General features: G+C 35.0%; 1 protein-coding gene across 1 annotated transcript in view; it reads left to right on the top strand.

Moving 5' to 3' along the window:
* COL24A1 (collagen type XXIV alpha 1 chain) overlaps positions 1-27,727 on the top strand; it is a 404,395-nt gene that overhangs the window by 39,179 nt on the left and 337,489 nt on the right. The window contains exons 6-7 of the mRNA XM_042952735.1: positions 19,637-19,690; positions 23,931-23,984. Coding sequence (XP_042808669.1) covers positions 19,637-19,690; positions 23,931-23,984 — 108 coding nt within the window. The remainder of the gene's footprint in view (positions 1-19,636; positions 19,691-23,930; positions 23,985-27,727) is intronic.

The raw sequence follows: 27,727 nt of genomic DNA, 5'->3' as shown, positions 1-27,727 counted from the left end.
TATATTTGTGACTTTTCCATTTTCTTCTTCTAATTGATTTTTAGTTTCATATCTTTGTGGTCGGAAAAGATGTTTCATATGATTTCAGTCTGAAACTTATTGAGACTTGATTAGTGACCTAATGTATGATTTATCCTCGAGAATGTTCCATGTGCACTGAGAAGGATATATATTCTGCTGCTTTTGGATAGAATGTTTTGTATATATCTATTTAGTCCATCTGATCTAATGTGTCATTAAAGGCCAGTGATTCCATATTGGTTTTTTATCTGGATAATTTATCCATTGATGTAAATGGGGTATTAAAGTCTATTGTATTAATGTGAACTTCTTCCTTTAAATCTATTAGAATTTGTTTTATATCTTTGGGTGCTCCTATGTTGGATGCATAAAAATTTACAAATGTTATATCCTCCTATTGGATTGACTCCTTTATCATTATGTAATATCTTTGTCTTTTACTATAGCCTTTGTTTTAGTCCATTTTGTCTGATGTAAGCATAGCTCCTCCAGCTTTCTTTTGGTTTCCATCTGCATGGAAATTTTTTTTCCGTCCCTTCACCTTCATTCTTTGTGTGTTTTTATATCTGAAGTGAGTCTCTTATAGGCAGCAAGCATATAGATGGTTCTTGTTTATATGTCCATTCAGCTACTTTATGTCTTTTAATTGGAGTATTTAATCCACTTACACTTAAAGTAATTATTGATAGGTATGTACTTGTTGCCTATTGTTTTTTGACTGTTTTGTAGTTTCTCTCTGTTTCTTCTTCTCTTGCTCTATTCTGTGTTTTTATGACTTTATTTAGTATTGTGCCTATATTTCTTTCTTATTGTTTTTTGTATGTCTAGTATAGGATTTTGCTTTTTGGTTAACATGAGGCTCAAATATAACAAATATATATATACAAATATATATATATATACATATATACATATATACAAATATATATATACATATATACATATATATTTGTTATGTATATATATGTTGTGTATATAACATATATATATATATTTGCTACATGTTGTATACAACATATGTATATGTTGTATACAACATACATATACATTTATATATAACATACATACATACATATATGTATATGTATATATATATATGTATATATAATGGCTTATTTTAAGTTGATTAGCAACTTAAATTTGGTCAAATTCTGAAAGTCTACATTTTTACTCCCTCCCAAATTTTATTTATTTATTTGAAGTCACATTTTACATTTCTTTATACTGTGTGTCCCTTAACTAAGTATTAAGGTTATTTTTACTACTTTTGTCTTTTAACATTCATAGCAGTTTTATAATAATCCTCTACCTTGCTGTAAACTTACTTACCTTTACCAATGAGATTTTTACTTTCATATGTTTTTGTGCTATTAATTAATACTCTTTCTTTTCAACTTAAAGAAGTACTTTTAACATTTCTTGTGAGGCCACTTTGGTAGTGATGAACTCCTTTAGCTTTTGCTTGTCTGGAAAACTCTTTATCTCTCCTTCAGTTCTGAATGATAATCTTACCAGTAGAGTATTCTTGGTTGGTTTTTTGCCTTTCAGCAGTTTGGATATATTGTGCCTCTTCCTTTTGGCCTGCAAAGCTTCTGCTGATAGTCTTAGGGGAGTTTCCTTGTAGATAACAAGCTGTATAAAGTCATCTTGTTCCTTGCACAAGAAATAATCTGTACATTCAAAAGGAAGTTACCTGAATTATGGCAAGGACAAGTTAAGGCAATCGCAAGTTCAGAAAGGTTTAACTGAAATAGGAAATTCAACACACAATGGAATCTCTATACAAGCGTATTTGGATTGATGTGCTTCATAAAAAATCATTAGAACCTAGAGCTTCCTGATATAAGTTACATGTTTTGAAGCACACAAAGCATCTGGTAGAATACTTGTACAGGGCTGACATTTAAGAAATATTATTTTTCTTTTCTTGAAGGAGCTACTTATAAGGCAACTAAGCAAATTAGAAATGTGACTTACTGAAAATACCAGACTTCTTATTTGGTAAATTAAACAAAAAGAGGGGCACCTGGGTGGCTCAGTCTGTTAAGCATCTGACTCTTGATTTCAGTACAGGTCATGATTTCAAGGTCACTTAGCATGGAGCCTGCTTAAGATTGTCTCTCCCTCTTTCTCCCTCCACCCCTCTCCAACTCATGTAGTCACATTCTCTCTCTCTCTCTCTCTCTCTCTCTCTCTCTCTCAAGTAAAATAAAAAAGAATAAGAAAATACCTTAAGACAGTATGTAAATATATTCTATTTATAAGGCTAGGTTAACATTTATAAAAATAAAGCTGGGGTGCCCAGGTGGCTCAGTCAGTTGAGCGTCGACTTCAGTTCAGGTCATGGTCTTGCAGTTCGTGAGTTTGAGCCCCGTGTCGGGCTCTGTGCTGACAGCTCAGAGCCTGGAGCCTGCTTCAGATTCTGTGTCTCCCTCTCTCTCTGCCCCATCCCCGTCTTGTACTCTGTCTCTCTCTCAAAAATAAAAAAACATTAAAAAAAATTATAAGAATAAAGCATATTTAGCTAAAATATTCTAGATTTATGCAAAAGTGAATCCAATTTATTTTCTGTTATGCTTTTACAATAAAATTAGTATTTATCATAAAGGACAAGAAATGTAAACTGATCTTGGTAGTTCTTATCTCTGTTCAGATGATATGAGTTCTCACGCATGTGCTGGTCTCTTCGTGATAGGCTCTTAGTTGTTTGAGGGCAGGGGCCAGAACTTACACATCTTTGCATTTGTGTCTATCCCAGTGCCCAGCATGTGTTGGGCACTCAATAAATGTTAAACTGAATCAAAAATCTGAGTTAATATTAGTACCAAGGCACTGGTATGATAAGGGAAAGAGCTTCTCATATCTGACAATTATTATGTGTGTGGCATGTCATTCAGTTTCATTTCAATTAATAGTACCATTCAGAGTAGGTTTTATTACCTTTTCCTTTGCCCAGAAGAAAACACACTTAGAGAGCTAAGTACTTAACCAAAGTAACACAATTTATAACTGGCAGAGTTGCATTCAGAACTGAATCTGTCTTACTCTCTTCCTAATACCAGGTTGTCCTTCAAAACAGGAGTTATAAAACACTACCTGAAGGAGGAAGGGTAGAGTGGGGTAACCTAATGGAATTTTAAGACTTTATGAATTCATTTAACAATAGTAATGAAACATGTCTATTCCAATAGTCTAGCTTATTCTGTGGATACTGATAATAACATATAAAGATAAACTGCACAAAGAGTGACACTGATCTCTGGTCCCTGAGACCTATGTTCTTAAATTGTTAAATAATAGCATAAGTGCCATACAAAATTTTAGTGGTTATATAGAAACTTTTTTTCAGCATTAGTGAGACTAGTATTATTTAAAATAAAGACAACTAAGCTCATTAACTAAAATCATTAGCTGAAATCAGGGGACTAACATCAGAAATGATGTCATTCTAAAAAAATTATAAGAATGTAAATTCCATTTCCTATTTACTGGAGAGAATGGCTTTTTTTTTTTTCTTGTCAGCAAATGCCATCTGAGTTTACAGTTTACCATATTTATCTATTTAATGAACTTTATTTGCAGGGCGATGAATAGTTTTATTACTATTAATTAAACACATGATTAATTATACAATAGATTTTAAACATAAGTAATGAATACAGAGTCTATATGTTCAGCCTACCATATACTTATAATTCTAGTCCAGGCAGTCTTTCTGTGGTCAAGATATTTCCTTTCCCAGAAACACTTCTTAAAGGAAACTTAAAATCTTCCCATAAACGTTCGCAGTTTATATTACTTTAATCAAGGTCAATAGTTCCTTCAAATTTAATCCAGTTATTGAGAAAGACAAATACCATATGATTTTACTCATATGTGGAATCTAAAAACAAAACAAAACAAAGCAATGAATAAACAAACAAAAAGAATCAGACAAATAAATACAGAGAAAAACTAATGGTTGCCAAAGGGAAGGGGAGAGAGATGGGTAAAATGGGTGAAGGGGATTGGGAGATACAGGCTGCCAGTTATGGAATGAATAAGTCACAGGAATAAAAGACACAGCATAGGGAATATAGTCAATGATATTATAATATTGTATAGCAATAGGTGGTAGTTACACTTGTGGTAAACATAGCATGATGTATAAAGATGTTGAATCACTGTGCTGTACATCCAAAGCTAATGTAACATTATGTGTCAACTATACTCAGTTAAAAATGTTTTAAAATTAAATTAAATTTAAAAAAATCTTTGCCAGTAAAAAAAACCCAAAAAAACTCAAGTTTAATCGAGTAAATGAAACATCTAACCTTAATAAGCTACAATAGTGTCCTATTAGTAGTATTAAATTAAATGTTATTAATAATACTTAATATTGAATCACAAAGAATAATCGTAGTGTTATCTCTATTCCTGGTTTCGACCCTCTGTCCCCATGTCTTCTAAACAAGAAGTCCTATTTTATTTATATGTGAATAAATAAATGTATTGAATATAGACGCGGACCCATTCTGAGAATTTTTGTTAAACCAAATTGCTATGAAAAATTTTCAGTCCTGCATTTTGAAAATATAAAGTATGTTAAGATGCTAAAGACTGAGGTGCTTCTGTTATTCTGGTCAACATAGGGACCTTAAAAGGACCAGACAAAATAGTACGGTCCTTTCCTTTGATTCCATGCTTGTTATTTCAGTTAAAATATGACTTAAATATATTAAAAATACTTCCTTCTGGGTATCAAAGACTATTAGGGTCATGTCAAAAGGATTCTGGAGCCAATTTTTAAGACTTCTACCAGCCAAAGAATGATGTGATTTGAACATCATTAAGGATAATAACTGCAGTGGTTTGAATCACATCAAGTATCTCTAAATCCTTGAGTGATAATGATGCTAAATGCAAGCAGACACACAAACCCTCACCAGTCACCTTTAGATGATGCTAAGGAATGACATCTCTGAAATTGTCACATCCTCTCATACAAACTGGATATTCAACTCTGAGTTAGTGTCAGACTCCACAGGTTTAAGGGCTCAGTCCCACAGGACTATCTATACTTGAGATGCCAGCCACAGAGGGCTTGTCCAGGCTATTCATGCTACTGTTTGGCTAACTACCAATTCAGTGGCTCCCACAATCCTGCACTCCCCCAGGTTTGATACTGGGTTAGAACAGCTCACAATTTCAGGAAAACAGGTTTCCCAGTTTATTATAAAGAATTCAACTCAGGAATAGCTAAATGGAAGAGATGCATATAGGGCAAGGTATGGAAGGTGGGGGACTCAGAACTTCCATGCCCTGTCTGGGTATGCCACCTTCCTGGCATATCACTGTGTTCATCAACTGGGAATCTCTTGGAATCTCTTTGTTCAAAAGTTTATGTAACTCAGACTCTGGCACCCCCTCCTCTCTCTTAAATTCCCACCCTCTAGCCACTTTTTTGCCTTTCTGGTGACTAGTCCCCATCCTGAAGCTATCTATGGGCACCACCCTGAGTCACCTCATTAGCATAAACTCAGATGTGGTTAAAGGGGATTGTTATGAATAACAAAAGACACTTGTATGACTCAGGAAATTCCAAGGTTTTTAGGAACTGTGTGCCAGAAGCCAGGAACAAAGACCAAATATATATTTTTATTATACCACAATATCATTATTTTGAAAAAAGACAAATAAAAGAAAAATAAGGGGAAAGAATAAAAGTTTTCTTTAAAAAGCATCTTGCTTTTTTATCTTTTTTTTTTTTATAGAATTTAACATCAGGATAACTAAATAGTTGATGAAAGAAGGGTAGTTTCTCTTCATAGAAAAAGCTAGGCAATGAGGAAAGCATGTTAGAATTTTAAATTACCATTTTTGTAATCCTGGTGAGGAAAGGCTTGAAAAACAACAAAAATAACCAAGGAAGTCCAAAGGCCTTGAGGCAGGAGGCTGTTTTGCAGTCTTTGAGGATAAGCTGAATAAAATAAATCCTGGAAGATAGATCAGAGAGAAAGCCAGAGCTAGATTACGTAGGACTTTGTAGGTAAGGATTTTGGTTGGATTTTATTCTGTGTTGGATATTTATTGGAAAGTTCTAGCTAGGTAAGTCATATCATCCAATTTATTTGTAGGAGGATAGTTCTGGCTGTCATGTGGAGAATAGATTGCAGGAGGGAAAAGGTGGAAATAGGGACACCAGTTTGAGGACCGCTTCACTGGTCTACCCAAGTCCATGTCATTGGTGATGATGGCAGGGAGTAGAGTGTAACAGTGGAGATAATGTGAGGTGGTCAAAATGTAGGTATATTTTGCAGTACAGTCAACATGATTTGCCAATGGATTACATATGCGGCATGAGAGAGAAGAGTCAAAGATAATCTTTGTCTTAACCAGTTGAACGCTGGTATCGTGGGAGCTACCACCTATTGGAATGAGAAGGAACGTGATGTCAGATTTTTGTTTGGTTTCTTTTGTTTATGTCTGGAAAGAAATCAAGAATTCATTTCCATTAATATTTTCAAAGAAGTAACTTTTGGTCCCCCCCCCCCCACCCATGGACTATTTAATATTTGTTTTTAGCTCTATTCTAATAGAAGCATTTAGAGTTAATAGATTTTTCTCTAAGGACTGATAAAACTGCATCTCACAAAATTTGATATGTTGCATATTCATTATCATTCAAATTGAAATGTATGCTTTCTTCTTTGACTCATGGGTCATTTAGAAGTATTTTGTTTTGGGGGTGCCTAGGTGGCTCAGTCAGTTACACATCCAACTCTTGATTTCAGCTCAGGTCATGATCTCGGTTCGTGAGATCAAGTCCCACGTTGGGCTCTGCACTGACAGATGGAGCCTGCTTGGGATTCTCTCTGTCCCTCTTTCTCTGCCCCTCCTCCTCTCTTTCTCTCTCTCTCTCAAAAATTAAAAAAAAAAGTAAACATTTAAAAAAAGAAGTATGTTGTTTTGTTTAATGTCTAGTTATCTTATTGCTGTTGGTTTCTAGTTTAGTTGCATTGTGGTCAGAGAGCTCACAATGGAAGAGTTCAATATTTTAAAATGTTTTTAGGTATTTTAAGGCCAAACAAGTGATCTATCTTGATGAATATTTTACATTTACTTTAAAAGATTTGTGTATTTTGTTTGTTTGCCTGTTTATCAATCTTCTACTTTTAATTCCAGTATGGTTAACAGCGTTATGTTAGTTTTAGGTGTACCATATACTGATTCAACTCCCTGCTCATCATGAAAAGTGTACTCTTCAATCCCCATCACCTATTTCACCCATTCCCCCCACCCACCTCCCACTGGTAACCATCAGTTTGTTCTCTATAATTAATATTCTGATTATTGCTTTGTTTCTCTTTTTTTTGTTGTTGCTCATTTGTTTTGATTCTTAAATTCCACATATGAGTGAGATCATATGGTATTTGTCTTTCTCTGACTTATTTTGCTTAGCATTATACTGTAGCTTTATCCATGTTGTTGCAAATGGCAAGATTTCATTCTTTTCATAACTGAATAATATTCCATTACACATATTACATATGTGCAAACACATACACCACATCTTCTTTATCCATTCATCTATTGATGGACACTTGGGCTGCTGGCTGTTGTAAATAATGTTGTAATAAACATTGGGATGCATGTATCCCTTTGAATTAGTATTTCTGTATTTTGGGTCTAAATACCTTGTAGTGTGATTACTAGATTGTAGAGTAGTTCTATTTTTAACTTTCTGAGGAGGCACCATATTGTTTCCCAGAATAGCTGCACCAGTTTGCATTCCCAGCAACAGTGCAAGAGGGTTCCTTTCTCTCCACATCCTTGCCAACGCTTGTTTCTTGTGTTTTTAATTTTAGCCATTCTGACAGATGTGAGGTAATATTAGTAGTTTTGGTTTGCATTTCCCTGATTATGAGTGATGTTGTGCATCTTTTCGTGTATCTGCTGGCCATTTGTATGTCCCTTTGGTGACATGTCTGTTCATGTCTTCTGCCCATTTTCTAATTGGATTATTTGGTTTTAGGGTGTTGAGTTTTATAAGTTCTTTATATATTTTGGATACTAACCCTTTATCAGATCTGTCATTTGCAAATATCTTCTCCCATTCAGAAAGTTATTGTTTGGTTTTGTTGGTTGTTTCCTTCTTTGTGCAGAAGCTCTTTCTTTTGATGTAGTCTCAATAATGTATTTTTACTTTTGTTTCCCTTGCCTCAGGAAGCATATCTTGAAAAATATTGCTATGGCCAATGTCAGAGAAATTACTGTCTGTGCTATTTTCTAGGACTTTTATGGTTTCATGCCTCACATTTAGGTCTTCAATCCATTTTGAATTTATTCTTGTGTATAGTGTAAGAAGATGGTCCAGTTTCTTTCTTTTTCATGGTCCTTTCCTGTTTTCCCAACACCATTTGATGAAGAGACTACTATCTTTTTCCTATTGGATATTCTTTCCTGATCTGTTGAAGATTAATTGACCATATAATTGTGCTTTCATTTCTGGATTTTCTATTCTGTTCCATTGATCCATGTGTCTATTTTTGTGCCAGTACCATACTGTTTTGATTACTATTCCTTTGTAATATAACTTGAAGTCTGGAATTGTGATGCCTCCAGTTTTGTTTTGTTTTGTTTTGTTTTTTACAAGATTGCTTTGGCTATTTGGGGTCTTTTGTGGTTCCATACAAATTTTAGGATTGTTTGTTTTAGTTCTGTGAAAAAAGCAGTTGGTATTTTGATAGGGATTACATTAAATCTGTAGATTGCTTTGGATAGTATAGACATTTTAACAATATTTGTTCTGTCAATCCGTGAGCATGGGATGTCTTTCCATTTGTTTGTGTCGTCTTCAATTTCTTTCATGAATGTTTTAAAATATAAGTCTTTCATGTCTTTGGTTAACTTTATTCTTAGGCATCTTATTATTTTTGTTGCGATCATAAATGGGATTTATTTCTTTATTTATCTCTCTGATGCTTCATTATTAGCGTATAGAAACACAACCGATTTCTGTATGTTAATTTTGTATTCTGCAACTTTACTAAATTACCAGTTCTGGTAGTTTTTTGGAGGGGTCTTTAGAGTTGTCTATGTATACTATCATGTCATCTGTAAATAGTGCAGGTTTTATTTCTTCGTTATCAATTGATACCTTTTCATTCTTTTTGTTGTCTGATTGCTGTGGCTAAGACTTCCAATACTATGTTGAGTAAAAGTGGTGAGGGTGGACATCCTTGTCTTATTCTTGATCATAGAGAAAAGGTCTCAGTTTTTCCCCATTGAGTATGATGTTCACTGTGGGATTTTCATATAAGGCTGTTATTATGTTATGTTCCCTCTAAACCTAGTTTGTTGAGACTTTTTATCATGAATGGATGTCGTACTTTGTAATTCTTTTTCTGCATCTATTGAAATGATCAGATTCTTCTTTTCCTTTCTCTTGTTGATATGATGTATCATGTTGATTGATTTGCAGATATTGAACTACCCTTGTATCCCAGGAATAAATCCTACTTGATCGTGGTATTTTTTAAAAATATACTGTTGGATTCAGTTTGGTAATATTTTGTTGAGGATTTTTGCATCTATGTGCATCAGAGATATTGGCATGTAGTTCTCCCCTCCGTCCCATCTCTCTCTCTCTCTCTGTTTTGTTTTTTTGTTTTTTTTGTTTTTTGTGATGCCTTTATCTGGTTTTGGTATCAAAGTCATGCTGGCCTCATAGAATGAATTTGGAAGTTTTCCTTACCCCCCCCTTTTTTTTTGAAATAGTTTGAGAAGAATAAGTATTAACCCTTTAAATGTTTGGTAGAATATGCCTGTGTAGCCACCTGGTTCTGGACTGTAATTGGTTGGGAGTTTTTTGATTACTTATTCAATTTCATTGCTGGTAATCAGTCTGTTCAAATTTTCTATTTCTTCCCACCTTGGGGAACTTTTGGTAAGTTATATATTTCTAGTAATTTATCTATTTCTTTTAGACTGTCCAATTTGTTGACCTATAATTTATCATAACGTAACATTCTCTTACAATTCTTTGTATTTCTGTGGTGTCGCTGTTATCTCTGCTCTTTCATTCATTTGTGTCCTCTCTCTCTCTCTCCTTTTTTTTTTTTTTTTTTTTTTTTTTTGAGTCTGGCAAGAGGTTTGTCAACTTTATTGATCTTATAAAGAATCAGCTCCTGGTTTCATTGATGTGTTCTATTGGTTTTTTTAGTTCCTATATCATTTATATCTGCTCTAATCTTTGTTTCCTTCCTTCTGCTCATTTTGCATTTTGTTTGTTGTTCTTTTTCTAGCTCTATGAGATGTAAATTTAGGTCGTTTATTTGAGATTTTTCTTCTTTCTTGAGGTAGGTCTGTATTGCTATAAACTTCTGTCTTAAAACTTCTTTTGCTACATCCTCAATATTTTTGCACCTGTATGTTTTCAATTCCATTTGTTTCCTTGTAAGTTTTTATTTCTTCTTTGATTTCTTGGTTGACCTACTCATTTTTCAGTAGCATGTTATTTAGTTTCCATATATTTTGCTTTTTCCATATTTTTTCTTATGGTTGATTTATAGTTTCATAACATTGTGGTCAGAAAAGATGTATAGGTATGTCTTTCTCTTTTTTAATTTGTTGAGACTTGTTTTGTGATCTAATATGTGATCTATTCTGGAGAATGTGCCATGTGCACTTGAAAAGAATGTGTATGCTGATATTTTAGGGTGGAATGCTTTGAATATATCTGTTAAATCCATCTGATCCAGTGTGTTATTGAAAGTCACTCTTTCCTTATTGATTTTCTTTGGATGATTTGTCAGTTGATATAGGTGGGGTATTAGAATCCCCTACTGTTATTGTATTACTATTGATTAGTTCCTTTATGTTTATTATTAACTGTTTTATGTATTGGATGCTTCCATGTTGGGTGCATACATATTTACAGTTGTTATATCTCCCTGTTGGATTGTTCCCTTTATGTTTATATAGGTCCTTCTTTGTCTCTTGTTACAGTCTTTGTTTTAAAATCTATTTTGTCTTACATACGTATTGCTAATTCAGATTTCTTATGACATGTATTCACGTGATAAATGTTTCTCCATCCTCTCACTTTCAATCTGCTGGTGTCTAGGTCTGAAAGGAGTCTCCTGTAGGTAGTATATGGATGGGTCTTTTTTTTTTATCCACTCTGTCACTCTGTGTCTTTTGATTGGAGCATTTAGTCCATTCCCATTTAAAGTAGTTATTGATAAGGACACCTGGGTGGTTCAGTTGGTTAAGCGACCCACTTCAGCTTAGGTCATGACCTCACAGCTTGTGAGTTTGAGCCCCGCATCGGGGGCTCTGTGCTGACAGCTCAGAGCCTAGAGCCTGCTTCAGATTCTGTGTGTCCTGCTCTCTTTGTCCCTCCCCCACTAGTACTGTCTCTCTCTCCTCTCTCTCTCTCTCTCTCTCTCTCTCTCTCTCTCTCTCTCTCATAAACATTAAAAAATTAAAATAAAATAAAGCAGTTATTGTTAGATTCATATTTATTGCCATTTTGTTGCTTTTTTGGGGTTGTTTTTGTAGTTTTTGCTCTGATTCTTTTATCTGGCTCTCTTTCATGGTTTGCTCATTTTCTTTAGTGATGTACTTGCTTCCTTTCTATTTATTCTTTGCATATCTACTACTGGTTTTTGATTTGGGGTTACCATTAGGTTTGTATATAACATTTTATGCATATAACAGTCTCTATTAAGTTGATGGTTCAGTTTGAACCCATTCTTTACTCCTCTCCACTTTTACATCCTTTAATTTTTGAATTCCTTTACTGATTTTTACAGATGTGCTTATTTTCATACTCTCATTTATGGTCTTTCCTTTCCATCCAAAGAGTCCCCTTTAACATTTTTTAGGGTTGATTTAGTGGTCATGAACTCCTTTAGTTTTTCTTTGTCTAAGAAACTCTTTATCCCTCCTTCTAGTCTGAATGACAGCCTTGCTGTATAGAATTTTCTTAGCTGCAGATTTTTTTCTTTCAGTGCTTTCAATATATCATGCCACTCCATTCTGAGCTGCAGTTTAAAAGATTGTGTATTTTGTATTTTTGGTTGTAGTGTTCAATAAATGCCAATTAGGTTAAGGTGGTTGAGGATGGTGATCAAGTTTTCTCTGTCCTTACTGGGTTTTATTTTTTTTTTAATGTTTATTTTTTGAGAGAGAGAGACAGAGTATGACCAGGGAAAGGGTAGAGAGAGAGGGAGACATAATCTGAAGCAGGCTCCAGGCTCCTAGCTGTCAGCACAGACCTGATGCGGGGCTTGAACTCATAAACCGTGAGATCATGACCTGAGCTAAAGTCGAATGCTTAACTGACTGAGCCACCCAGGCACCCCTATCCTTACTGGGTTTTAATATAGTTGTTCCATTCATTACTGAGAGAGGTGTGTTAAAATATCCAGCTATGGTTTTGGATTTGTCTATTTCTCTGTTTAGTGTTTAGGAAGTATTTAGTCAGTGTTTGTTTCATTTATTTTGTAACTCTGTGTTCTGCCTACATGTTTAAGGATTGTTGTATCTTTTTAATGAACTGATACTTTTTATCATTGTCAAATATCTCTTCTTATCTCCAGTAACACTCCTTTTCTTGAAGTCTAGTTTGTCTGATAGTAACAGAGCCACACCAGCTTTTTTATGCTTATTGTTTTCCTGGTATATATTTTTCTTTTCCTTTGCCTATCTATATTTAAAATTCATCTCTTATAGACAATACATATTAGATCTTACTTGTTTATCCAGTCTGATAATTTCTGATATTTAACTGGAATGTTAAGTCCATTTATATTTCTGTAATTACTGGTATGATTGGGTCACAGCCCACACTGTCATTTCTTTTCCATTTATCCCATATGTTCTTTGTTCCTTATTCCTCCTTTACTGCCTTCTTTTGGGTTAATCACATATTTTTTAATATTCCGTATAGTTTCTCTGATTGATTGATTGATTTTAGTGGTTGCTCTAGAGATTATAATATGAATCCTTAACTCATTCTAGTTTACTAGAATTAATATGGTAGCCATTTATGTAAAATATAAGACCCATATGACATCATGATTCAATTTACCCACTCTTCTTATCCTTTGTGTTTTGTTGTCATTTATTTTACATCTATATCATTATAAACCCCAAAGTACAATGTAGTAATTTTCATACTAAGTAATCAGTCTTTAAAGAAATTAAGAAAGGAAACAAAAAAGGGAGTCATTTATATTTCCTTATTTGTTTTCATTTCCAGGGGTCTTCATTTCTTCCTGGAGATCTGAGTTTCTAGTTTGGTGTCACTTCCCTTTAGCTAGAAAAAGTTCCTTCACTATGTCTTGGAATGCAGTTCTGCTGGTGATGGATTCTCTTGGTTTTTATTTACTTGAAATTTATTTTTTCTATGTTCTTTGGAAGATATTTTTATGGAGTATAAAAATCTGCGTTGACAGTGTTTTTCTTCCAGCACTTTAAAGATGCTTGTGGTTCTTGTCTTGTGATCTCTACTGTTTCTGATGAGCAGTTAGTTGTAATTCCCCTCAGTGTAATGTATTATTTTTCAATGGCTACTTTTGAGATATTTCTCTGTCTAGATTTTAGCAGTTTGACTATGATGTTCATAGGGGTGGTTTTCTGTTAGATATTTCTTGTTTGGAGCTCACTGAATGTCTTGAATCAGTAAGGTTTAAATTTTTTTGTAATGAATCTGGGTTATTTGGGGCCATTATTTTTTTCTTTTTTAAAATTTTTTCTATTTTTTTATTACTTAAAAACAATTTTTTAATGTTTATTTTTGAGAGAGAGAGACAGAGCGTGAGTAGGGGAGGGGCAGAGAGAGAGGGAGACACAGAATCTGAAGCAGTCTCCATGCTCTGAGCTATTAGCACAGAGGCCGACACAGGGCTCAAGCTGAGGAACCATGAGATCATGACCTGAGCTGAAGTTGGGTGCTTAACCGACTGAGCCACCCAGGTGCCCCTAGCCATTATGTTTTCAAATAATCTTTCTGTCCCATTCTTTCTCTCCTTCTGGAACTCCATTTACATGTATGTTAAACTACCTAATGTTGTTCCACAGGTCACTAGAGCTTTGCTCCTTTTTGTCATTTTTTACTCTTTACTTCAGATTAGTTAACTTCTATGGATCTCTCCTCAAATTCACTAAACTTAATTTCTGCCTTCTCTAATATACTGTTAATCTCATCCAGACAGTTTTTCATTTCGGATACTGTATAATCAGTTCTAGAGTTCTATTGTTTCTTTTTGCATAGTTTTCACTTGTCTGCTGATATTTCTGTGTTCGGTAATTATGATGATCATTTACTTTATGTCCTTGAACATATTTATAATAATTGAAAATCCTTAACTACAAATTTCAATATCTGGGTCCTTCTGAGGTCTGTTTGTATTGACCACTTTTTTTCTTTAACTCAGGTCAGATTTTACTTTTCTTTGTATGTCTAGAAAAATTTGATTATAACTGGATGTTACAGATGATATGTTGAAGAACTTTAGATTCTGTTGTCTTCCTCTGAAATCCTTTGATGACTGTGATTTTTTTGTTTGTTCGTTTGTTCTGTAGGGAGTTAAATAACTGGCTAATAAACTTATACAGATTTGGTAATTTTTTTAAGGGATAGATTTGTTTCAGTTTTGTTTACAGTGTTAATGTCAGTCTTTTTAATTCAAGGATATAGTATTTGCTTCTAAAGTATAGCCCTTCCTGAATTTCTTTTTTTTTTAATGTTTTTAATTATTATTTATTTTTGAGAGAGACAGAGAGAGATGGAGTGTGAGTGGGGGAGGGGCAGAGAGAGAGGGAGACACAGAATCTGAAGCAGGCTCCAGGCTCCGAGCTGTCAGCACAGAGCCGGACACGGGGCTCAAACCCATGAACTGTGAGATCATGATCTGAGCTAAAGTCAGATGCTTAACTGACTGAGCCACCCAGGTACCCTTCCTGAATTTCAATAGAAAGGTGATTACCAAGGCATTTACCACGTCCCTTTAAAGTGATGTGGCTCAAACCCCAAACTATTTCTCCTGTGGTGGCCAGCAGCTGAAATTTATATTCCATTATAAATATTGCTTGTTGCTTTTTGGTGAACTCTTTGGAACCTGTCTCATGCAACCATATTCGGTATCAGCCAAGAACTGAAGAGAGTCTTTATCCAGATCTGGGGGAAGCTGTCTTCTTACTTCCTAAGATTTTTCTCCCTCAATTTACAGTTATTCAGGTAGTCTCACATTCTGTCCTCTGACACCATTAGATAAAATGTCTATGGTTTTATGCTTGACTTCTAGCCATTCCATGAAGACTGGGGAGGGTCTTTAGAAGAAAAGCTGTATAAATGTGTACTGTACCAATTGTGGTTCTTCTTTTTAGAATTGAATCTCCTCCAGTGTGTCCTAGTTTTTGATTGCTCTTCTGTGCATTCAAATAGTTTTATACATATATGTTTACTTATATGTATAGATAAATATAGACAGAAGTGTCCAAGGACCAAGTCTTAGGGTACCCCAGAGTTTGGTATATTAGGAAGAAGAAGAGGGACTAGCAAAGGAGACTGGGAAAGAATGACCAATGTGGTAGGGTAGGGACAGCAGCCTGAATGGATTAAGTCCAGGAGAGAATGAAGTCTCCTCATTAACAGAGACAAGTTTCTAAGAGTTTTTCTCAAACAGCGAGTAGTGTAATGGAGCAGAGAAGGGAGATGCGGTGCAAGGAAAGTTGTTTTTAAAATGGGAGAAATTACAGTGTGTTTACTTGGTGATGTCAATTGTCCTGGAAAAAAGTAAAAATTAAAATAATGCAGGGAGGAAAGTATCAATGATGTACTGATGAGAGAGAATGGTGGGTTTGGTTATGAAGGCAGAGTCTTTTGGAACAGATTTAGGTGAGGTAGTGGATTTGTTTGTGACAGGTTGTGAATGTTGAAAGCAAGATCACCCACTCAGAGTGAAGAGAGAGGTTATGAAACAGAATTATCTATGAAAATGGGAAAAGTGAATTGACTAAGGTAATTTATTAGACACACCAAAAAACAAAACAAATTAATGTAAAATGTCATGAATTTAAAATAAAATTTGTCAGCATGATTGTTTCCTTTTAATCACATTCAACTGCTAGGGCATGGGACAGAGTAGATGGTGAGTTTAGATTTAACAATTGCAAGCACCTAGGTGGTTCAGTCAGTTAGGCATTTGACTTCAGCTCTGGTCATGGTCTTAGGGTTGGCGAGTTCAGTTTGTGAATTCAAGCTCACAGCACAGAGTCTGCTTCTGATCCTCTATCTCCCTCTCTCTCTGCCCTTCCCCTCCCTCTCAAAAATAAACATTAATTAAAATATTTAAAATAAACGTTACAAAAAAGAATTTCCAGGTAAGCTTGTTGTCATTTATGTATGTCAGACCTTGGTATTTAGGCTGCTTAAGGATTGAAAGTGAGGCCACATGGGGGATAAATTTTCACCACAATGAAAATGTGGGATCACATATTAGCAGTTCCAGTAGGTCAAATAGTTGTTAAAGTTGTAGAGACTTAGAGAGTGAGCTAAAAAGATAGGAAGTGTTGGTTAGAGAATGCAATGCTTAAAATTCAGATTATGGATCTTGTATAGTTATTAGTAATGTTACAGTGAAGAATATTCAAGTGATGTTACCTCGAGATGATTTTACTTAGTATTTCTTTTATGGGACTCTCTCAATTTAGCTCATCCAGATTTGAATTTTTAATTCCAAATTCTTTTCATTTAAATTCTGCTGCTCCATCAATGATTCATTCAAGAATTGTGTTCTCTGCTTTTTAAGTTAGCAATAATTGTAAAATTGATTTCAATTATTGTCTTTAATCTTGTTATTTTTAATACTTACATTTTTATACTCTATAGAGAATTTGACCCTATATGACCCTATATTTTATAAGCTAATCTAGGTAGGTTTTATTATTATTGCTACTCCCATTTTACAGTGGAGGAATCTCAAGTTCAGAGAGATTAAATGATTTGTTCAGTCTTTTCACTCCAAAGCCCAGTGCTCTTTCCATTATATTGAATGGACTAATACCGTAAATCTAATCTAACATGTTAATGGATCTAGTAATTGGGGAGTGTCCCTGCCTAGAAAGAGGTCTCTCTGGAGATCCAATAATAGTCTAAAAGAGCTGCTCTGCTAATGAGGATTTTAGACTACACAGCAGAACAGTGGAATAGGTGGGACTTTGAGAATTCTTTGAGTAATAAAGTAATAAAGGATAGGCAACTTCCTTTTCCTCTTACACTCAAAAGGACACAGAGCTCCTTTAACAAAAGTCATGTAAGAGTAAGTACAAGTCAATATTGAAAGTCGAAGTCAATTATGATTAATTTATAAACATTTTTAATAACAAAGAGGATTTGAAAAGCCATCAAGTATGACTAACAGCATGTTGGGAGTCATGAAGTTAATACAAAATGAGGGAGAAAGTAAGAGATTTTGGAGTATTCTTCAATACAGAGAAATACACCCTACTTTGTTGACATTTTAGGTAAAGTTGGCATGTTCGATAATCTCTACTCATTCATTTTATACTAGGGAGGATCAACCCACAACTGGCCAGGTTAAGAGCATTTCTTTCATGTTGACTTGGAATTATGGTTGTAGAATAAGTTGATCAATTAACTCAAGCACATTTGTGGGAGAATAAAAGAGATTTGGTGTATATTTCTTTAAAGATATGTTGCCCAGATAATAAAGCTTATGAATAAGAGAAAGCTCTATCTTTAAATATGATTTTTATTGATCAGTTGATTACTTTTATCCCATTTCTTAGATATTTCTTTTTTAATGAGGATGAAATGTTAAATTAGTTGACAGTATTAAGAAAGCAGATAGATAATATTAAATTCAGATAGAACCTAAAAATAAGAATTTTTAATGTGATATTTATAAGTAAAAACATTAGCCACAAAGAACTTTATTATATTTAAAATTCTCAAGGGCCATCATTTCTTAACTTCTTTTAAAATTCTTTGTAAACATTGCCTCAAATCCGTTGGCTAGGTTTTTTAATAAAAGACGACAATTTATTAAAACAAGATTTTTATTTACTAGATAATGTGATATGAGAAAAAAATATTGACCTGGTTTGCCAGTACTTTTCTAGCAATTTTAATCAATTCATTTAACCTTTCTGGACCCTCATTGTTTCTTTTTCTATAATATGTGTTTTAGTAGATAAGCTCTAATATCTCTTATAAATTCTAAGTATGTCACCTTTGTTGTCGTTGTTGTTGTCAATGGATTGAGTTCTTAAATTTTGAGATATCATATTACTAAAGCTGTGTCTTGCATCCCATGATTTTATAATCAGTGGTCTAACATTGTAGCCTTGGAGCACTTAGGTGGCTCAGTTGGTTAAGGGTCTGACTCTTGATTTCAGTTCAGGTCATGATCTTTCATTCGTGAGATCAAGCCCCACATTGGGCTCCATTCTGACAGCACAGAGCCTACTTGGCTCTCTGTCTCTCTCTCTGTCCCTCCCCTGCTCCTAAGCTCTCCCTCTTTCAAAATAAATACGTAAACTTAAAAATAAATAAATAATACATACATACATACATACATACATACATACATTGTAGCCTTAGTGATAGAAGTGGTGATAGCTATGAAAGGGAAGAGGTGAACCTGGAAAACCACCTTTCCTTAAAAATTTTCTTTGACTCTAGAACATAGACCTTTTTGCCAGTGAAGATTTATTTCTAATTTGTAAAATGAAAAGACTTACTGGGGAACATGAAGGACTTTTCTTTTGGTCTTCCTTCTTCCATCAGTTTGAGTAGTATTTGAAAGGTATGTGAAAGAAATGTGATTATGTGAGAGAAAACATGACTATTTCTCATAGAGTGAAAACGGCATTGAGAACTCTTTAGGAATGGAAATAATTACTAGTTGAGAATGGCCATGAAATCAGAATTGGAATTATAAAGTCTCAATTGTGGCTCTTCATTTCATGAGATGGGTAGAAAAAGAGATACTTTGCCAGTATGCATAGTAAGAAAGGTTACTTTAATATTGTGCAAAAAAATTTGGCTGAGACCTACTGTCATATTTCTCTTGAAATGTAAAACATGATTCCCAGAGTATGAAAAGAATTTATTTTTATATCTATGTGGGGAATTAGAGCTATATTTTTGGGTTTTTTTCTTTATTACATAAGTAATGTATGTACACTGAAAAATTTTGGAAAGTGTTTAAACTTGGTATGATACCTTAAAATTATAAGCAGATTTCTTTTACTAAAAGTAACCAGTTTTCCAATCCTAACATAGGAATTATAACTGAATGTGTCACAAAAGTGGATAAGTTAATAAAGCCTGTCTGTGGGTCCCTTAAAGAAAGATCTTTCAATGCTAGTATAACTTTATTAGCTTTTAAAAATCATCTATGTCTGACAATCTCAGCACTTAAAAATGAGGCTCATAAAAATATACATTAAAAGAGTAAATAATCCATGCCCACCTCAATTTAAAATAATTTTATTTAATATCATATATATAACATCCGATGAAACATACAGCTGAAGAAGTGTGATATGCTATACATAATTTATGCTTCACCAAGTGTTTTATAATTGTTTTATCTAGGGCCCCAAAGGAGATCCAGGACTTTCCCCTGGTCAAGCTGTTCCTGGAAAAAAGGTAATTAGTTGCCCGTGGACTAAAATCATGGAGATATATTTCAGGCATTAAAAAAAAATCATTTTTATCTTTCTTAAACATTTTTTAATGTTTATTTATTTATTTTGAGGGGTGGGGAGGACAGAGAGAGAAGGAGAGAGAATCCCCTTAACAGACCGAGCCATTCAGGCATTCCCAAAAATGTAGATTTTACTTGATATTAGACAGAGAAGAGAGAAAACTAGCAGATTTTAATGAAGCAAGAAATATTTAAAAAATAGATTATATCAGATTAATTTATCAGTTGAAATCCTAACATTAATTTTATTGAGTGTCTGCTGTGATTACCATTTTGCTACCTTCCAATTAGGGTAGTGTGGGGCGAAAAATTAGAGCAAGATATGGCCCTAATCTCAAAAACTTGCTGTTAAAAGGCATACATCAGTAATACATAAATTACAATGCTATTTTGTACCTTTTTGAGAATAGTTCCATGTACTTTACCATTTTTAAGTGCCACAGTAACTGCAAGAGAGGCAGTCATCATTATCTTGTTTTCCAGAATACAGAATTCATGGAAAGCCTGAGTGGCTGTCAGTTAAGTGTCTGACTCTTGGTTTTGGCTCAGGTCATGTTCTCACGGTTCCTGAGTTCAAGCCTCACATCAGCCTCCGCAGTAACCAGCACAGTGCAGAGCCTGCTTGGGATTCTCTCTCTCCCTTTCGCTCTGCCCTTCCCCTGCTCATTTTCTCTCTCTCTCTCTCTCTCTCTCTCTCTCTCACTCTCTCTCTCTTTTCCGATAAGTAAATAAACTTAAAAAAAAAGGAAAACAGAATTCATTGAATTTAAATGAGTCATGAATAGTAAGTGGCGGAGTTAATGATATATTTGTCTGACTTTTAATCTAATATGCATTTCATTTTGTCATAATGCTGTCAAACACATATACATTGAAGTAAAAATAAACTAGTATTTTAAAGTAAAGATAGCAACAAAATCTTTATTAGGAGAAAGGTACTGTTTTCCAGTGAGGATGAATGCAAATAGAGCCTTAGGAATACATCTGGGAAGCTTTGTTTAGACAAGCACTTGATGAATGTGATACAATTATGGGATGTTTTTGTTTGTGTGGTATACATTCACAAACTTTTAAAATCCCTGAATAATTTTGATGGTTCCTGTGTTGAAATCTGATCTTTTAATTGGCTTACAGAAAACTTTGTAAACTTAAAAAAAAAAACCCATACCATTTTAATGAACTTTGCAGATGTTATACTGACAAGTAAATCCTCAAAAAAAAAAAATTTAATCTAGAATTTTGAGAATTTTATTCCTGTGATGGAACTGAGTTCTCTGAATATAAATATTTTAGAAAAAGAATTGAAATTTATTATTAGAAACATATTTTCATTGGTCCCTTACTTATTGCAAGGAAGAATATCCTGCAGTCTGAGAAACAAAATGCCATCTTTTAAAATATCTAAATATAGGACATTTGATTTCTTACTTAAAATTTAGAAATTAGAGTTCCATTCCGTTATGATGTCTGCTTTAAATAACCCTCCCCAAATTAAGCATTCCCATTTATATCAAATGCTTGGTTTTATCTTTACTCATGGCTTCCCTGTCCAAAATATAGGGTGGTTCAGTATGTATACAGTTTCTGTATGAAATATAGGATGGTTCAGCATTAGAATTGAGTCTTAGAAGTATGTCAGTCTTTTTTCACTTTTTGAATTACTCATTTACTAATTGTGGTTATTGCTAGATGGGAGAAATGTAGTAAGATACAGGATTTAGTGATATGTTGCCATTGAGCTTTAAGTGAAATATACCTTTTAAAATTGAAAGATGTATTTCTAAAATGGCAAAATTTAAAAACATTTATTAAACATTATATTTATATTAAATTGGGTTCACATATACTGAGGAGGCAGGATATTAGTTATATACATATATTATGAATACATATATAAACATTAAAAGGTGAGAGTTGAGGGGGTGGATAACAATAGTGTTTTGGTTTTAATCACTTAGCCATTTTTATAATAAATATATGGTCAGCGACATAACAACGAAAGAAATGCAGGGGCTGGTCTTTCAGCATAGAACATTCACTAAAGAACATCTCTCATAGAGCATTTAATTGAAGTGTTTAAGCCCTTTTGGGACCTTAACTCTTAAGGAGTGGTAATTTTCCTTTTCCATAAGGCAAGTGAGATATTCTCATTTTTCAGATGGAGGAACTTTTATTTTTTTGTTAATGTTTTTTAATGTTTATTTATTTTTGAGAGATACAGAGACAGAATGCGAGTGGGTTAGGGGCAGAGAGAGAGGGAGACACAGAATCCGAAGCATGCTCCAGGCTCCAAGCTGTCTGCACAGAGCCCCATGAGGGGCTCGAACTCACAAGCTGTGAGATCATGACCTGAACTGAAGTTGGACGCTCAACTGACTGAGCCACCCAGGTGCCCCAGATGGAGGAACTTTTAAAAGAAGTAAAGTGATCCACCCACGATTAGAGCTAGTAGAAGGAGACAAGCCTCCAATAACCTGTTTCCTAGTGCAGCTTTCTTTTCCCTCTATTAATTGTAAAATATATGTATATACATATATATATGTGTGTGTGTGTGTGTGTGTATGTATATATATATATATATATATATATATATATATATATATATATATATATTACCTGTATAAACTTTCACCCCATCACAAATGGAAGCCATCCTAATAAAATGTCAAGAAGAGGTATTAAAATGAAATTAGTACAAATGGAAAGGTATTCAATTGGTAATCATTAGAAACATTCTTTCCTCTTCTGATTGTTTAACTTGATGACACATTAGAGTACATAGTGCACTAAATATTAAACAGAACACAGTCACTTAGTTTACTTAGGATTATTACTTAAGTACTCTTTTTTCTTTCACAACATTGTTTTTTCATGCATAATATATTTGCTGCAGCAGAAAGAAAGAGAGGAAGGAAAGTAAAACTGCATTTGGAGCAAAGTGTCTCAAGATTGTTACCATTCCTTTTTCTTTTCCTCTTCTTTTTTTTTTTTTAAGTTTATTTATTTTGAAAGAGAGAGCACACACGCATGCATGAGCAGCGGAAGGGTAGAGAGGGAGAGACAGAGAATCCCCAGCAGTCTCCACACTCATACCTGCACCCGCCAGCACAGGGCTCAACTGGAGGGGAGAGAGGCTCAGTCCCACTACTGTGAGATCATGACCTGAGCGGAAATCAAGAGGTGGTCACTTAGCCAACTGACCCACCCCGGTGCCCCTTTCTCATTCCTTTCTGACATGTTTTTTCCAACCCAATTCACACAGCTTCCTCTTTGTCTCTCACTGTCACTTCTGCCCACCAGATACTCCTTCCCCCTCACATCAGTATACTTTCTCCCTCCCACCCCAAGATGGGCTTGCAGGCCCTCATCAAAGTTGGGGAATCAGGAGAATGGACGGCCCTAATAGGTGAAGTCCCATCTGCGGGAGCCAAACACACATCCTCCCAATAAGTTTTCTCAGCAGTTACTTCCCAGTGGTACAGCAGGCAACACCAGCACAGCCCCGGAAGCAAAAGTGTCCCTTTCTCTGCTGTGCCATGTGAGCCCAGCCCTGCTCGCCACAGCCCTGCCTGGAGGCTCCTCGTGGAAATCCCACCAGATGCCAGCCTGAGCCCTCCACAGCTGCCACACAGCATGCTCATAGAACTATTTTTTCATGTTTATTCATTTTTGAGAGAGAGGGAGCAAAGGGGAAGAAGGGCAGAGAGGTGAACAGAGGATCTGAAGTAGGTGCCGCACCAAGAGCAGAGAGCCTGATGCGGGGCTCGAACTCACAAACCCTGAGATCATGACCTGAGCAGGTGTCTGTAGCTTAACCAACTGAGCCACTCAGGTGCCCCACTTATAGATTTTTTTTAGTAAACTTTAGATTTTTAAAACACAGTAAATCTTGGAATGACAGGAATTTAGGGAGTGAGGGCATTCCTAGAGAAAAGAATATCAGAAAAAAAGGGGGCAGAGGCATGGAGTAGGAAGTAAGGAGCAGGTATTCAGCATGGGAAGAGAGAAATGTGGGGAGCCTCAGAAAAAGTCTCAAAAAGGCCCTGAACTTAAGCCTACTTGCAAAGATCAGGAATGAATGCAATAAGATTTTGATGATGGAGATGAAATCCTGCAGCAAGGGAATTCTAATTTTCAATTCCCATTCATAACATTAAACCTCTCTTTGTGTTTTGTTCTTAGGGCAGTCAAGGCCTTTCTGGATTAATGGGCCCCCCTGGTATGCAAGGTGATAAGGTAAGATGTAGTTTTACTTTGACATAATCCTTGTCATCTGGGTCTGGGAGCTCTTCAAGTCTTAAAATCTCATTTTGAAGTGGAGCCCAAAGTCAATGTTTTAAATTCCTTTTCTCAGCAAAAAGAATTAGGATGCTCTCCTAATCCAGGAGAGTGTTGCCCACAAAAGGCAATGCCCTATGAAAACTAAAACCCTTCAGTTAATGAAGGGAACAAAATTCACATGCAGGGATAAGTCAAAGTCACCGACAGAATGTTGAAGCTTTTCTTTTCTTCTTCTTTTTTATAAAAGGGCAATAACCTACTTCCGAAAGTTTGAAATCATTTTTTAACTTTTATTTGTTTAAAGTGAGGTATACTTGGTTATAGGTAATACTTTTGACTTTTTTTTAAGGGTTCTCATTGCATTAAGAAATATTAATCACTGCCATGATATGTATATATATATATATATATACACACACACACACAAATATATACACACATGTGTGTGTATACACACACACACACACACACACACACACATACATACATATGAGGCCTGAAGAGTAGGGCAGAAGTGAGGATTGGGAATAGCAGGTAAAAAACAATAGCGATATGTATTTGGCAACACATATTTTTCTGAGTTGAAAAGGAATCTAATACAGCTGAATCTAATACAGCTGCTCCTCTATACGTTCAGCTTATTTTTCTTTTTCACCCAAACACTGAGTTGTTGACTTTCTACAGGGAAAAGGAAGATACAAAATATCTAAGTATTAAAGGCCCCAAAATATTGAAGAGCAGTATTTGACTTGATATGGATATCTAAATACATATAATAATGAGCTGTGTCGATGTCTCTGTATGTCTTATAACCTTTCTCTTGGGACATTTTGGTTGGAAGTGGTTTTTTGGGCTCTGGTTACTTGATTCAAATCCCATCTGCCATTTTCTAGGTCCCAATGACTTTGGGTAGGGTATTTAATCTCTCTATGTTTCAGTTCCCTCATTTGTAAAATGTGAGGATAATACTACCCACTTTATAGGTAGTCATTGGGAACAAGAAGTGAGAGAATCCATGCAATAAAGTGTCAGACAAATTGCAAGCCCTAACAAATATTAACCATCAGCTGTTTATCTGGTTTCGTAAATATAACCTTGTTTGCTTTCCCTTATAACTCCTGCTAAAGAGCTGAATTTTAAAATGATGAAAAAGATTTTGATCTCATGGAGTATTTTCCCTCCCATGCCCACACTACCATTATTTTTATGGCCTTCAAACTAATTTTCATCTGAAACAGTACTTAAAATCTGATCAGTACTTAATCTGATCAGTACTTAAAAATCAGTACTTGGGGCGCCTGGGTGGCTCAGTCGGTTAAGCCTCCGACTTCAGCTCAGGTCACGATCTCACGGTCTGTGAGTTCGAGCCCCGCGTCGGGCTCTGGGCTGATGGCTCAGAGCCTGGAGCCTGCTTCCGATTCTGTGTCTCCCTCTCTCTCTGTCCCTCCCCCGTTCATGCTCTGTCTCTCTCTGTCTCAAAAAACAAATAAACGTTAAAAAAAAAATTTAAAAAAAAAAAAAAATCAGTACTTAAAAATCTGATCAGTACTTAAAATCTTCTTTGATTGTAGTTGCTCCCATGGAGACAGAGACTGGAGAGTGATCATTTCTAACAGAATTGGTCTTGATATATAGTCACAAACCTGTTCAATTAATGCCACTCAGTGTACCTCTAACCACTAAATATACCTCTGAAGAAACTGTACTGACGAATAGCATCAAAGATCTCATATTATGGAAATTATTTTAATTATTTTATTTGATATTAAATATACAATATTTCACCCTAAAGAATGATACTACATATGACGAAAAACCGAATCATTACTTTCTGAAGTTAAATGATGCCTGTGGTTTGGGAAATTAATTAGTCCAGGAAAGGGAACTCTAAGTAATATTGGAGTGGTTATTGTGTAGAGGACTATGCATAGAAATATCTATAGAGACAAATTTTAAAAAGTTGATTGTAACCATTATACCACATTATCATTTTAACTTTGGAATTGTGCTTACTTAAAGCAGAAGATACTGGCTTTCAAAGACCTGTGCATATATTATATATGTCTTGGCTTACCAGCATTTTAAAATCTTAAGATTAATATATTCTTTTTGATCTGTATAGGTCTAGTAAAGTGAAATACAGCATTATTTTAAACAAACTGGGCTACAGATTATCTTTCAGAGACTTCCTTTCCTCTTATATGATTTTTTAAACTTTTAAAATCTGCCTTTTTTTGGTTAAAGCTGATCATATAGAAGCCAGTGGTCAGATAGCTGCGGTAGCTGAATTTTCTCTAGAGAAAGTTTTGTTGAAAATATTAGAAACAGTGGTGCTGGGTGGCTCAGTTAGTGAAGCATCTGAGTATGGCTCACGTCATGATCTCATGGGTTCGTGAGTTCGAACCCCACGTCAGGCTTTGTGCTGACAGGTGGGAGGCTGGAGCCAGCTTCCGATTCTGTGTCTCCATCTCTCTCTGCCCCTCCCCTACCCACCCTCTGTCTCTCTGTCTCTGTCTCTCTCAAAAATAAACAAACATTAAAAAAAATAAATTTATTTCTGAAAAATGAAATATTCATGGTTCACTATGATTTGACAGTAGTTTAGAAAAGTGTTAAAACAGGGGCGCCTGGGTGGCTCAGTCGGTTAGGCGTCCGACTTCAGCTCGGGTCACGATCTCGATCTCGTGGTCCGTGAGTTCGAGCCCCGCACCGGGCTCTGTGCTGATGGCTCAGAGCCTGGAGCCTGCTTCCGATTCTGTGTCTTACTCTCTCTCTGGCCCTCCCCCGTTCATGCTGTCTCTCTCTGTCCCAAAAATAAATAAATGTTAAAAAAAAATTAAAAAAGAAAAAAAAAAAGTGTTAAAACATTTGAGATGATTTTGTAGTTTTTCTGAGAATTTTTGAGTGTGGCTATTAATAGAAACTATATACAAATTAAAAAAAAAAAAAAAAAAAAAGCAAGTATTGCTAGGGAAAGGACATAAGGATTCAATCTAAACCTAAATTGATTCTTCACATATCAGGCTTGGGACAAGTTTCTATCACACTATGTGCATGTCTTGTTTTAATATGAATATACAGTAGAAGTATATTCAAAATGAGCTTGATAGACTGTTCCTGGGGCCTGTATAGAAGGGAGAAGGGCAAGACCAATTAGTGGATAAAATGCTCAGTTAATTATGAGCTGCTTTTATGGAATTTACTAGTTTTGGTTCATGTTTTGAACCACCTAGGTCACTCTAGGTTACTTTCTTGCAAACTGGATCCATGCTAGGACAACCTAGAAAAGTAGCTCGTGTTAGCTCTAACCTGGGACTCCTGTTTCTTTCATCCTTGCAATTCCACCCGTGATGTTAGTGCTAGGTGAATTCTTAAGGTCCAGGTAAGAACTTAAATTATTCACTTTGTAAGTGAGAAATCTAAGGTAAGCCCAGAGAGGTTAAGGGAATTGTTCATGGTCACTCAGAATTATGGCCGGATGGAGAGATAAAACTTACTGCTACAGGATCAACTGTGCTTTTAAGTATTCTTTGCATATCATGAGAGATGAACAAAGTATTTGGGTTTTGTTTAATATAAAGTTTATTACATCCTTTTATCTTTAAACTATTTTATAAAGTATCATTATAACTGTTACTACTGATATATTATGTGCCATATCCCAGTCACTCTGCTGAGCCCTATTTCTTTTCATTTTA

This window comes from Panthera leo, chromosome C1, assembly GCF_018350215.1.
Source record: "Panthera leo isolate Ple1 chromosome C1, P.leo_Ple1_pat1.1, whole genome shotgun sequence".
In the NCBI taxonomy this organism is placed as follows: Eukaryota; Metazoa; Chordata; class Mammalia; order Carnivora; family Felidae; genus Panthera; species Panthera leo.
The sequence above is the reverse complement of the archived record's forward strand: the minus strand, read 5'-3'. Positions and strand labels throughout refer to the sequence as shown.